Source organism: Salvelinus sp. IW2-2015, linkage group LG15, assembly GCF_002910315.2.
Source record: "Salvelinus sp. IW2-2015 linkage group LG15, ASM291031v2, whole genome shotgun sequence".
Classification (NCBI taxonomy): Eukaryota; Metazoa; Chordata; class Actinopteri; order Salmoniformes; family Salmonidae; genus Salvelinus; species Salvelinus sp. IW2-2015.
Window position 1 is genome coordinate 22,035,355 of NC_036855.1, and position 13,750 is coordinate 22,049,104.

The 13,750-nt window shown below is 46.5% G+C and overlaps 1 protein-coding gene across 1 annotated transcript in view; it reads right to left on the reverse strand.

Moving 5' to 3' along the window:
• Window positions 1-738: 738 nt before the first annotated feature.
• LOC111974795 (adhesion G protein-coupled receptor A2-like) overlaps window positions 739-13,750 on the reverse strand; it is a 60,375-nt gene continuing 47,363 nt past the window's right edge. Inside the window, exons 4-20 of the mRNA XM_024002801.2 lie at window positions 11,152-11,223; window positions 10,073-10,144; window positions 9,893-9,964; window positions 9,414-9,577; window positions 7,779-7,992; window positions 7,404-7,568; window positions 7,100-7,298; window positions 6,753-6,902; window positions 6,423-6,584; window positions 6,135-6,335; window positions 5,613-5,802; window positions 5,262-5,473; window positions 4,982-5,109; window positions 4,765-4,888; window positions 4,536-4,684; window positions 3,555-3,644; window positions 739-3,390 (exon numbers count right to left, since the gene is read on the reverse strand). Coding sequence (XP_023858569.1) covers window positions 1,971-3,390; window positions 3,555-3,644; window positions 4,536-4,684; window positions 4,765-4,888; window positions 4,982-5,109; window positions 5,262-5,473; window positions 5,613-5,802; window positions 6,135-6,335; window positions 6,423-6,584; window positions 6,753-6,902; window positions 7,100-7,298; window positions 7,404-7,568; window positions 7,779-7,992; window positions 9,414-9,577; window positions 9,893-9,964; window positions 10,073-10,144; window positions 11,152-11,223 — 3,784 coding nt within the window. The 3' untranslated portion in view covers window positions 739-1,970. The remainder of the gene's footprint in view (window positions 3,391-3,554; window positions 3,645-4,535; window positions 4,685-4,764; window positions 4,889-4,981; window positions 5,110-5,261; window positions 5,474-5,612; window positions 5,803-6,134; window positions 6,336-6,422; window positions 6,585-6,752; window positions 6,903-7,099; window positions 7,299-7,403; window positions 7,569-7,778; window positions 7,993-9,413; window positions 9,578-9,892; window positions 9,965-10,072; window positions 10,145-11,151; window positions 11,224-13,750) is intronic.

Below are 13,750 nucleotides of genomic sequence, written 5' to 3' on the forward strand. Positions count from 1 at the left end.
ACACACACACACACACACACACACACACACACACACACACACACACACACACACACAATAATACAAGTCAACATAATAAGAGCAAAAGGATTCTTCACAGAGGAAATGCACAGCCGTACTGTAGAAATGGACAATCTCAAATTCCATTTCATGCTATAGTTGATATGCACAGAATAAGAATACAACTGCAAATTGCCCCTTTAAGGTGTCCAAAATCAACATCTTATGTCAATTTTAGACTTAGCTTGTAAAACTTCCTGTGAATAAATGAGTATTTCAGGTACACAAAAGACAGGCCTTGAATTCCTGGCAAACCCAACAAACAGTTCATAAGTGACAGAGATGAAAGTACACATCCCATACCATCACTGTGATGGAAGCAAAAGTAAGAAGCAACACAACCCCATGATCTATCTCCAACCCCATGATCTATCTCCAACCCCATGATCTATCTCCAACCCCATGATCTATCTCCAACCCCATCATCTATCTCCAACCCCATGATCTATCTCCAACCCCATGATCTATCTCCTTTACACATTTAAAATAAAAACCTCATCATGAGTTGAATCCCAATTTGAGATCCACACGTGCAACTTGAAGTTCTTTGCAATTATTTAAATTAAATGTACATGAAAGTCTGACCCAGCACTCTGAGAACGGAAATTATAGGTGATCTGAAGGTTTTTGAATTACGTTAACTGAATGTTTCAATAAGACTTTTAGCAACACAACTAGCTTATTTTGAGTCAACTTTATTGAACTCCAAGCACAGATAGGACACATGGAAATTCATTTCCTTAGGCATTAATCATGCAACCACATTTATTTTTTATTGTGACGGCATCAGTGAGATTCAAACCTATAATCTTATGTTCTCTATTCATGGAATTATCCACTGCGCCACCCGGATGGAGCTAGCATGCCATGTTTTTTTACAAATACAAAGCTTTTAATTTTAGTCTACTCAAACGGACCCCATTTTACAGGGAAAGAAGCACTCGGGTGTGGCCAATTAGTGGGCAAGGCCAACACACCTGAACACACTTAACAAGATAAAGGATAGAAAGAGTTTCATTGATGCGGATGAATGGACATATATCTTTTTAAATAACATTCTTAGAACTTCCTCTGAACGTTACTAAAGTTTTCTTGTGTTTTTTCATGGAAAGTTAACTTAATGTTCTCGGAACAATTTGAGAACATTACTTTAAATAGAACCTTGAAGAAGCCTGTAGAAAATGTTATTCTATGGTAATGACATTCCCAGAGAAGAACGTTGTTTCTTAACGTTCTTGGAACAATTTGAGAACATGACTTTAAATAAAACCATGACACTATTTAGATTTTTTATCTTTATCTTTAACTCTGTATTGTTGGAAAAGGACCTGTAAGTAAGCAATTCACTGTTAGTCTACACCTGTTGTTTACAAAGCATGTGACAAATACATTTAGATTTGATTATGTTTTATTCGAAACCTGTAGGAAACGTTATGCTGAAGGACTGAAATTCCCACAGAAGAACGTTGTGTCTTAAAGTTCTCTGAACTATTTGAGAACATTCCAAATGTCAAACCAGATGGAGAATGTTTCTAGAACATTACCAACATTTTTATTAAATGTAACCATGTTTGAATGTTCTCTTAAAGTAATGAAATACCAAGAAAATAACTTTTTTTTGGTCAAGCTCCTTAAATGTACTGAGGATGTTTCAAAGACAAGCAACTATCCTGCACCATTTGCAGAAAGTTGTGGGAAGGTTTTATACAAAATAACCATAGGACAACCACGCTCTCACCAAGCTCTATAAGAAACCTATGGTTCTCAGAACGTTATATGCTAGCTGGGAAGTTACACAAATGGATCTCAGATGAGGATTTGTCTCTACAGGTGTAGGACACTACAACAACAGCAGTCATATCAAATATTGCCAGGGTCCACTGTGGACATTTGCTGGGAGAGAGTGAGGGTCACACTGTAGTTTCACTCTTCCACATACTTTTCATGCCCACAGAGCTCTGGGAATGGTCTGTACAACTTGTGTCCAATTCCAGCTCTATCACAGAGCTCTTGATGGTGCCGTTAGGGGCAGCCCCTGGAACAGTGGTAGTGATACTGTTGAGAGGGTAGGAGCAGCGCTTAGCTTCCCGCTCTGCAGCCGCTGCCAGTTTCAGATTGTCTCGGCTGGCGCTGCACCTACTACCTTGCATGGCCACCCTGCTGGCCACAGAGGGGAGCAGAGGGAAGGGCTTACGGCTGCCGCTGCTGCCCCCGTCGCTACCCTCTGAGGGGCTGGTGGTCACTGTCCCCCCCACTCTCCTACCGTTACCGTTGGTTAGCGGGCTGGCCGGGCTTTCAGAGTGGCTGTGATGGAGACTGCCATTCTCACTAGCGGCCTGTTTGTGGGCTGGATGGGCGGTGTTGTGCTGCTCTATACCTGTAGGTCCCAGTGCTCCCATACTGCCCCCTCCCCCACCAGTCCTCATAGCTTTGAGACGGTAGTGACCTCTGCCTTCACCTCGGTGGTGATACTGGCTGCTCCCTTGTTTAGTTCTGCCACTGACCTTCCTCCTCTGAGGCTGGACAGGGGCTACAGAGCCTAGTGTGGGCAGCAGGTTGTTAGCTTGCTTGTTGTTATTGTCTGTACTGGTGCTGGTGATGATGCCTGCTGGGGCACGAGTGGCATTGTTGCTATTTTCTTGTGCCACCTGCAGCAGGTTGGTAAGTTTGCAGGGCCCAGGGCCCACACTGCTGATCCCACTGGGGGTGGAGGAGGACCTGGCTGATGAGGTGTTGTGGGGATCCCCTGGAGGATGGCAGCCAATGAAGATCTGGGATCCCTGTTCAGAGGTGGTCTGCACCCCACTCACAGTGGTGCAGGTGTGCGTGTAGACTGGTATGGGCTGGGAGCGCCGATTTCCTGGACAGCAGCTTAGCCAGGAGGCCTGCACATCCAGGCGTCGGAAGCAGTGGTGGACCACCAGGAACACCCCCAACACGGTGGCAGCTACTCCATAGAGACAGCTGAAAAATAGGCTGCTGCGCCCTGTCAGCCACATGGCCATGGCTCCACAGCTCCACAGGGCCAGGAACAGGAAGTGGGTGGCTACCAGCACCAGGAACTGCACCTTCAGGGTGTACTGGTCCTCTGGGGTCAACGCAGTATGTATGGTCCCCACCACAGAGTCTGTGGACAGGAGGCTGGTGCTGCCACCCAGGGCTGGCTGGCTCTCAGGCACAGGGGAGGACAGGGAGAATCTTGGGCACTCTTTGGACACCCGGTGCCTCAGGCGAAACACAGTGCACAGGAAATAGATCCAGGTCACCAATACCGCCAAGCCTGCGGGGACAAAGAAGGCCCCCAAACTGGGCCGCCACACCAACCAGCAGCTGGAATATGCAATAAAAAAGTCAGTAAGGTCATAGCAAAACAAGGACACCTCTATGTATTCAAAATCTCATAAAAATGTCAACTTTTGCTCTTGAATAAGCACTAAACCAAAAGATACTGTGTGAAGGGCCAATGGGTCAATAGTCAAATGTGAAGCACTCACTAAGGGTTGTTGTCCCCATAGTTGTTGACATTGACAGCTGCAGTGATGCCACATACGATGAGAGGAACACCACCAGCTATTAGATAGAACCTGTATTCAGGAAAAACACAAATTAGATGGATCAAAGAAGTTTGTATGAAAAGGAAGTAACAGTGAATAACAGTGAACTTATTTAGAAGTGAAGTATCATGTGAGAGATACAAGTCTATAATATTGGAAACAACAACCAAACCCCAAGAACTGTATGACAAATAGTTTCTGTGTATTCTATATGATATTTAGGGTCTTTGCTCCTTTGTTTCTTCTTTCAGCAAGCATACACTTCACACAGCTGTAGTGATCCCTAGGCTAGTTGTCTGTGATCTCCTGAGCTGAACTGAACTGTTAGTTGGGCAGCTAGCTGATACAGTGTAACAACGGGCAGTAGGCTGCAGCGGGGTTGTGATTTATCAAAGGGCCAGGTGTCATTGGAAGGCTGACCACATGCGGCGGTGGTCGACAAAGGGGTTTGGGAAAACCAGAGAGGTCAGCAGTACAGTGCATGATCCCAGCCAGGGAGCACTAGGGCAGAACGGAACATGGGGAGGAGGGGAGTGGCGCAGTAATGAGGGGACAGTACGCCCCCTCCATCACCCAGCCCAGATTTACAATATTCTCCTCAACCTCTGTTATCCCTCGCTCGTATACTCCTCCCCTCCCCCGCTCTGGGCTCAGCTCTCTGCATCTGTCACTACCACTCTTTTGTGCCTTATTTGTAGTCTACTGTTTTTCCCTCCAAGGTTTTCTAAAACAGAAGAGCCTTGCTTCTAAACACAATGGTGGTCTTTGATATGACACAGTTTGGGTGTCTGTTCACATGAATACAGTCATTTAAAATAGCACCCCACGATGAGCTCCCAATTCAACCATTGACCTGTTTGGCAATGACTCACAACCTTCTCATATAAAAGTCGACTGTCTCACCCTGATGACATCACTGACCTGAGCATAGGCCGCTGAGTAGGGGGAACATTAGACTCTCCCTCTGGCTGCCGTGGCATCCTCCAGACAGTCTCTTTGTAGAGGACTCTGGCGCTGACACCAATCCACAGCAGAGTAGACAAGGAGGAGTAGTGTAGAGCGATGCCCACCTGACACAAATCACACCGGGTCAGCCGTCACACACCACACGTAGAGAGCATAAGCTGGGTCTGAGAGGAGAGGTACTTACTGCCTGGCACACCATTGGGTAGCTGGTCAGGGTGATGCCTCCGGCGTACACAGCTGTGGTCATAGCGATGTGGAAGCAGGTATTGAGTAAGGTGTGCCAGCTCTTTCTGGATATATTTATAGAACTACAGGAGGAAAACAAAGATGAACATTAGCAGTGAAAAAAAGACAGTGGGTTATGTCAGATAATAAAGCATGCACGCGCAAACACACTGTACCTGTGGTGTAGTATGTGTGTGATGATGATGGTGAAGAGGCAGAGGAGAAGGATTGCAGTACAGGTGTAAACCACAGGGTGGAGCACCCTCACTGACATGGGTGGGGAGTGGGGGAAGTCAGGAACCTCCTAGGAAAAGAAAAATATGAATGCAACGACCACACTGTGGGGCTTGGTATAAGATCCTGAGATCGTGAGAAGAGAACATTCTTCCAGTGCAGTCATCATTACATTACATCCACCATGTATATCTGAGAGTGAGTGATCCCAGGATGCCCTACCTGCAACACAGCGTAGTTGCTGAGCACAGAACAGCGCAGGGTGGAGGTGGCAGAGTCAGTGTGGGCTAGTTGGCAGCCCTCCTGGCTCCACCCACCCTGCTTCTGCAGCAGTGCCTGTAAGCTCCAGTGGGCCGCCACCGGCTCGCTGCCTGGGGTCAAGTGACGCAGGGACACCAGGATAGCCTCCGAGTGGTTCCACAGACTGCACCCGTCTGCCAAACAAAGGAGGAGATAACCATCACCAGCAATTTTTTTATTATAAAAAATTGACATGTTTTGACCCGTCTCTGTGAATGAGATGAATTGTGTAATAATAGTATAATAACTGCTCCAAACAGCCAGTTCCCTCACCCAGGCCTACGTAGACCACTGGGCTGTTGATACTGTGTCTGCGGACGTGCTCTCCAGGACCGTTAGAGTTCCCAGAGAAAGGGAAGAACCTCCCAGTACGGAACGCCACAAACTGGAGCTTACAGTCTGACGGGGCGTCCGGGGGGAACAGAGAGGCAGGAAGAACCACAGAGGCCAGGGCTACAGCATTCTAGAAGAAGGGAGGGAGGGAGATCCTTTACTTTCCTACTTTCAAATATATTTGGCCATATTATCTCAATGGAATAGGAAACAGAAAGTTCAAACACTAAATTACAAAATCTAAAACCTTAGGATTTTCTCCCTCTTTCATGTCAGCTGTTGTAAATGACTGTGCTAAATGCGGTTCCATGCCATCTCCAGTAGGTCACAAACTGAGGTGTGTTCCCTCTAATGACAACCGTATGCACTGTCTGCCATTGTACCACAGACACACAACCACAGTCCTGTTAGTGGGTGAGGTTAGGTTCAGGTCTGGGTGAGGGAGACGGAGACATTGCTCACCTTCATGGGGAAGTTGTTTAGGGAGGTGTTGTGGGTGCCAGTGGTGCAGCGGAAGCGGAGCTGCTGTTCGTGGGTGGGCTCTGCCCCCTCCATGCCCAGGTTGCCTAACAAGGTCTCCCGGCGTTGGTAGGCTGTGCAGCTCATTCCAGTGAAGTGGGCCGGACGGATAAGGTGGGCCTCCATCACAATGTTCCTGGAGATCTTTGTAGGGAAAAAACAACTTTTATTATAATTCAACCTTTAAATCAAAATTCTAGTACATAAAAACAGGCTCAACTTTGACAGTACCATGGAGAGGTCCTGGGCATGGCTGTGTAGCTGGGGCCAGGCCAGGGTCTCCAGAGAGTGGACTATGGAGCTGCAGGCTCTCTTCTCTGTCTGGGCATGGGCCAGGATCTGATCATCCACCTGCATCAGGTTACTGCCCATGTCCACCAGCATCTCTGACAGCTGACACATACATACACATGTAAAAACATGAGGATAGAGTCAGACACATACAAAAACAGGCATTCACATAAACACAGGGGGCAGAAAGAAACAAGGGAATCAAGTCAAAAGACACAACATAAAACCACAAAGACATGCATTGAGGGTATAAAGATCTCATCGCCCTACCTCTCTCAGTGGTCGGATATATTCCATGAATTTCTCCATCATCTGGGCCACGTACATCACGTCCATGGTGTCAGTGAAACCGGATGCCTCCACAGTGTAGGTACGCACCTGACGTGCCAGAGTGGCCGCATTAGAGGCATTGATGGGCATCTGGAAAAAGAGGGAGCGATAGTATAATTGTTTGTTTAGTAACAAAACATAACTTATATGTTTTGTTACTTTTACACATTTACCTTTCAGGCTATTTCCATATTACTACCATAAGACATCATACTATCATACTTTGATTTTATATGTACTGGACAAAATTAATTTGGGACAGCCCAAGCACAGCCTCTGGCACTGACCAGGATGAAGGTGTGTAGGACCCGTGTGATGTCATTAGTGTAGAGACAGTTGTCATAGTCTCCCTCCTCCCAGCTCCCTGAGCGGTCACAGTAGCGTGATGCCTGCTTCTGCACCACACCACCCCCCATGGACAGGGAGGGGTAGCGCAGCTGGAGACAGAACTGGTAGGAGGTGATACCTGCCAGGGTCTTCTGCCACCTAGGAACCACACCCAGAAATAATGAGGAAGCATGTTTAATCAGAAAGTCTGTTTTTATTGTGGATTTTGTTTCTGGAGGGGGGAATTATTGTTTTCTTCCTTACTTGAACTCCCCCCGGTTGTTAGTGACTCTCTCCTCCGGACAGAAGGAGGCACTGTTCTCCAGTACCACTATCTCCACACTGCGGGAAGTGTTGCCCCGCCCAGTGGCCACCACACACTCCCACTCTCCACTGGCCTCCACATGCACGTTGGACAGGATGAGCTCACTGTACCGAGGAGACAGCACATCATTCACTGCCATCACCACATACAGCACAGCACACTAAACCGCATGTCCTGTCAGCAGAAACTAAACAAACAGTGTCATATTTCACTTAAACCTTTATAATAAATAAGTGAAAATAAAACAACTGAGGATCGCAATAAAATGAAAAATGTGAGTGCTGGGAGCGGACCCCTCAGTACTGTAACGTTACCTGGTGATGAAGGTGCAGTCATGCACCACACTGGCCTCCAGACTGATGCCCTGTTCAGGGTCAGAGGTCACCAGCTGGCCGTTGTGGCGCCAGTGCATCGCAGTGATTTTGTCCACCAGGGCGGCAGTGCAGTGGAAGGGCATTCGGTCCCCCTTGAAGACCACCTGGCGCTGGGAGGGCAGGAGAGACAGGGTGTGCAGCTCCAGAGGCCCATCTGAGTGAGGAGAGTAACACAGCACAGCCAGGGGAAGGGAAGGCAGATGAGACCATAACAAATCACTCTGGTTATTTCTGCTGCTCTCTCATTACTCAACCCACTGAGTAGAAGAGGAAATAAACCCACTGAGTAGAAGAGGAAATACAACCCACTGAGTAGAAGAGGAATTAAACCCACTGAGTAGAAGAGGAAATAAACCCACTGAGTAGAAGAGGAAATAACCCACTGAGTAGAAGAGAAATAAACCCACTGAGAAGAAGAGGAAATAAACCCACTGAGTAGAAGAGGACTAAACCCACTGAGTAGAAGAGGAAATAACACCCACTGAGTAGAAGAGGAAATAAACCCACTGAGTAGAAGAGGAAATAAACCCACTGAGAGTAGAAGAGGAAATAAACCCACTTGAGTAGAAGAGGAATAAACCCAGGTAGAAGAGAAATAAAACCGCACTGAGTAGAAGAGGAATAAACCACTGAGTAAGAGAAATAACCCCACTGAAGAAAGAAGAGGAAATACACAAACACCCACTGAGTAGAAAGAGGAATAAACCCACTGAGTAGAAGAAAGGAACCCACTGAGACAAACCCACTGAGTAGAAGAGGAATTAAACCACTAGTAGAAGAGGAAAACCACTGAGTAGAAGAGGAAATAAACCCACTGGAGTAGAAGAGAAATAAACCCACTGAGTAGAAGAGGAAATAAACCACACTGAGCAGAAGAGGAATAAACCCACTGAGTAGAGAGGAAATAAACCCACTGAGTAGAAGAGGAAATAAACCCACTGAGAAGAAGAGGAAATAAACCCACGGTAGAAGAGGAATAAACCCACGAGGGAAGAGGAAATAAACCCCACCCTGAGGGGGGGGGGAAGAGGCAATAGAGTAAGAAGAGGAAATAAACAACCGACCTAGAGAAAGAAATAAACCCACTGATAGAAGAGGGAAATAAACCACTGAGTAGAAGCCGGAAATAACCCAACACCCAACTGAGTAGAAGAGGAAATAAACCCACTGAGTAGAAGAGGAAATAAACCCACTGAGTAGAAGAGGAAATAAACCCACTGAGTGGAAGAGGAAATAAATGCACTGAGTAGAAGAGGAAATAAACCCACTGAGTGGAAGAGGAAAGGGAACTCGATTTCCCTGCAGGAATACTATAGACAGCAGACCATTAGAGATATCAAAACAATGGTATTTTGCTTTTCAATTGAACCGCTTTTTTAATTTAATGGTCACTCACAGCTTCTTATTTTTCACATACTGTACAACTACCTAATAGATTTGGGACATCTACAAACAATATCATGATGAGAAAAGAATGACTCTGTCATTCACATACTCAAGTTTTCATACTATTTGAGGGGGGATAGTGGTGAACCACCTCATTCATATGCATTACATTTCCTGTCAGACACTCACCACAGCTCAGCTGACTTTCCCTCAGTCCACGCAGAGGCTTTCCATGGAGGCTTTTGGGATAGGCACAGACGGTCTCGTCCCCCAGCCGCGCTGTACTGGTGCGAAAGTAACCTGGCATCCAGCGCAGCCCACAGTCACATGACAGGAAGTCAGAGTTGAAGTTCCTGGTGAGAAAAAGCAGGGGTTTTTACAATACCATTCATCATGGGAGATTACACTGAGGAGCGGGTGCACTTTCCCTCTAATGGCACATGTTGCCCATCAGTTAATATCTACAGTATTCTCTGGTGGTACATTATAGGATCAACATGTCAGATGTGACAAATGGCTATCCATTGCTTGAACTAAGCCTATAGGGAGAATAATGTGATCAGATTGCCTAGATTTCTTTCATACAGCTTACTAAGTTTATACAAACATCTGTCTGGAGCAAACAGGGACAAAGGTGATGACTGTTACAAGCAGAGAACTGTACTCACACTAGCTTAAGAGAGGGGAGCTCCTGAAAGACCCCCGAGTCCAAGGTAGATAAGATGTTTCCAGAGAGGTTCCTAACAGCAGAAAACAGACAGATGCTCAATCACAATCACTGTACTAGGTACAGTACCCACAATACTACACTAGGATGTGTTCAATGAATAGTCATTTAGCCTGTTTACAGTTTGGCGAGGTTGGTGAGTCCCTGGAACATGTCTGGAGTCAAGCAGCCAATGCGGTTGTTGGACAGGTCACTAGGAGAGATAACACAGAGAGTGAGGGCACAGCGGTGAATCATGGTAATTTCTTAAGCTTATAGGTTTATCAAGATAGTTTAGAAAGTACAGATTGGGCTATCTTGATACTGCATGTTGTTTTTGTGGTTTCATTGGGAAAGACTGCCTTCTCCAGCACATTGGCCAATAGACTTTCGCTTCTTATTTTTATTTGTTTACAATAACAAAGTATTATCCAAAGAGGCTTTCTTGGTCTGTAGGCCTATCTTTCACAATTTCCATTCATACAGCTAGCCAGAGTGTAACACAGCAGGATTTGCAACACTAATGACTTGTGAATGTTCCTTATCGACAGACCATGAAGCTTCCTGTAAAGCCTTATCACCAAAGACGGAGCAAAAGCACTCTGTAGCCCCTGCATGCTGTGTCTGCATGGTATAAGGACAGTGTCAGAGAGGGCCTTGTTCCACTGTCTCCCTGACACAACCCAGCCGAGAGCGTGTGTTTATCTCTCCCTGTTTGTTTTGAAAAGCCCCAGACCTTGCAGGGAAAACACAAGCAGTACAGGGAGGGGAAAAGAGTCATGCGGAGCAGGGCAGAGTACCGGAGCCGACCGCGACGTAACCAGACCTCACGGTCCAAACACACAATGAGTGAGCAACAAGCGGTCGCAAACTGCTGCCCTGTCACATCCAATGATGTGTGAGGAGCCTCTGCGCGGTCCTGAGGTTTCCATGGCGGCAGAGCAGGGCACCAGACATGTCATCCCAGGCCCCACAGAGATTAGCACAGACCAGCATATACACTGAACACAGTTATCCACAACATATAGCTGAGCCAGCCAGGCTTTTATGATGACACTAAAACTGAAAAGATATGGTATGGTATGACCTGTATCATAAAAGGTTATGACTATGTGTGCTGCTTACAAAAAAAATTGGAAAACTGTGGCAACTAAAACCGTTTTTTATGCAATATCACTGTTTACAACGCACATAATGAAAACAGAGCCGATAAACACTTACAGCTTCCGAAGATCAGATAAACTTTGGAAGGCTCCAGGCATGATGGTGCTGATGAGGTTGCTCCTAAGGTCTCTGAGGGGAGAGAGAAATATATATTTTACACAAGACATTAGACTGCATGGCTACATGGCAATGAAACAGACATTTGACATTAGACAAAATGGCAATGAGGAGACCTAGGGCCTTGCACAGAATTAGTTGAAACATTGGCCCATAACATCCCCAAACTAAGGCTACAGGTAGGGCAATCACCAGGGGTTCATTAGAAATTGTTAGTAAATATGAACGGTGAATAGCTGGACACAATATTCAGCCTGGATCCCCAATACAGTGGTTTCTTTAAAATGACTGGGAGTGGATACCTATGTCCCAAACATGACCCCGCCAGTCAGACACAGAAGGATATATCTGCATTCAGATGGTTTGGAAATCTTACCCCAACAGCCACCTGGGCTTGGGTCAAGCAAGGATGCAAAAACTTCACCAAAGAAAACATAGCAGGAATCGAATAGTTTGAAAGCAACTCTTCCCCCGATAAAGTTACTCTGGCTATTGCCAAACCATAAATATTGATTTCTTTGACTGGCTTTGAAGATCTAATTTCATACTACCCACCACATTTCACCCCACACTCTTCCCGTGCCTTGCCCAGCCATGCCCATGTGTTAAACCACTCAGCCACATGCCATTCTCCGTCCGTAGTCAGAGCTGCCGGAGAATTAACCTCTGAAACTCAGGGAGGCTCTTTATTGGTCAGGTGGGAATAGCAATGTTGGAGAAGGTCATCAGACAAAGGGTTGCAGGCAGGACAAGGCTGATGTGTGGAGGCAATGTGATCTGTGTTCCTACAGCATGAAAAACGGTTGCTCCCAAAGGAACAGTCACAGAGGAGGATTTCCTTACAGAAGCTCCCAGACATCAACCCCCCCCTCCCCCCATTCCAATCCTTCCCAGCATGCCATTGTGGTAGCCAGAACCTTCAGGGACTTTCTGCTCCACTATCCCACAATGCATTATCTCAGATCTATTTTCCTAACCACACCGCCTCACACCATTTAATAAAATGAGAGCCACCTCAAACCTCAGACATCTCCTCTCCCACTCTTGTCCTCCGTCCAAGAGATGAGCTATTTTGACCAAATCAGGGGAGATTAATTCTGAGAATGGGTTCCAGTAAATATGAGAGAGCTGCACAGAGAGAGGGCGGGCGCATGAAGAGCTGAGATGAAAGAGATCGAGAGAGCGCGATTAGTAGAAGAGAGAAGAGGATGAAGAAGAGAGAGAGAGCGATTAGAGAGAGAGAGATAGGATAGAGGAGAAGCGATAGCGAGAAGAGACGATAGAGAGAGAGAGAGAAGAGAGAGAGAGAGAGAGAGAGAGAGAGAGACGAGAGAGCGATAGAGAGAAAAGACGAAGAGAAGCGATAGAGAGAAAGAGAGAGAGAGCGTAGAGAAGAGAGAGCACGAGAGAGGAGAGGAGAGGAGGAGAGAGAGAGAAGGAAGAGAGAGACGAGAGACAGGAGAGAGAGAGAGAGAGAGAGAAAGAGAAAAGAGAGAGAGAGAGAGAGACGAGCAAGAGACTGAGAGAGACGGGAGAGAGAGAGAGAGAAAAGAGAGAGAGGAGATGATGTATGCTGAACAAAGTTGAAGATTACAGGCCGGCGTTTCATTGGTCCAGGATCTGGTTTTGGTCATACTCAGTATCAGAATGATCTAAGCCAGCACATAATGTGGACCTGTCTCGTGAGTGTTGTTACTGGCTGTGACTGAGTGGACCAGCAGGACAGATGCTTGTTATCCTGGAAAGGACGTAAGACAGACAGCCTTAGACAGAGCAGACCAGATACTTTCAGCAGCAGATATGCCAGCCCACTGATGCAACAACTTCACTGCTTTTTACAGATGTGGAATTTTCCCCTGACAAAAAGCGCTCACAGAACTATGTTTAACTTCCCATATCTGTTTTGGCATGTGCTTCAACGCTGACCTACAAACAGTAGTCAGCATGTGTGGAGAGAGAGAGAGGGCAAGACATCCCTTGCATTGAGAAAACATTCTGAGTGTATGAGAGTGCAATTACAACGTGTTGGTCTGTTGTGTGGTGTGTGTGTTTGTGTGTGTGTGTGTGTGTGTGTGTGTGTGTGTGTGTGTGGTGTTGTGTGTGTGTGTGTGTGTGTGTGTGTGTGTGTGTGTGTTGTGTGTGTTGTGGTGTGTGTGTGTGTGTGTGTGTGTGGTGTTGGTGTGTGTGTGTGTGTGTGGTGTGTGCGCGTGTGTCTGTGTGTGTGAGAGAGAAAGAGAGAGAGAGGTCAGAAGCCTAGCTGGAGCTCTTAACCAGGGCGGGGAGAACAATGATAATGTTTTCCGGCCTGGCCGTGTCCCGGGTCTCATTAACACCGTGATGAAAAGACGGGGCACTGCCCACAACTTCCTCCCTTATGGTGACTACTGTGTTCTCAGACACACACTTACTGTACACACACACACACATTGTGCCATAGAGACATATTAGCTCTGTGCTACATACTGCACAACAGACACACTACCGTGCTAAAGACACACACTCTGTACCACACGGACACACACTCTGTACACATAGACAC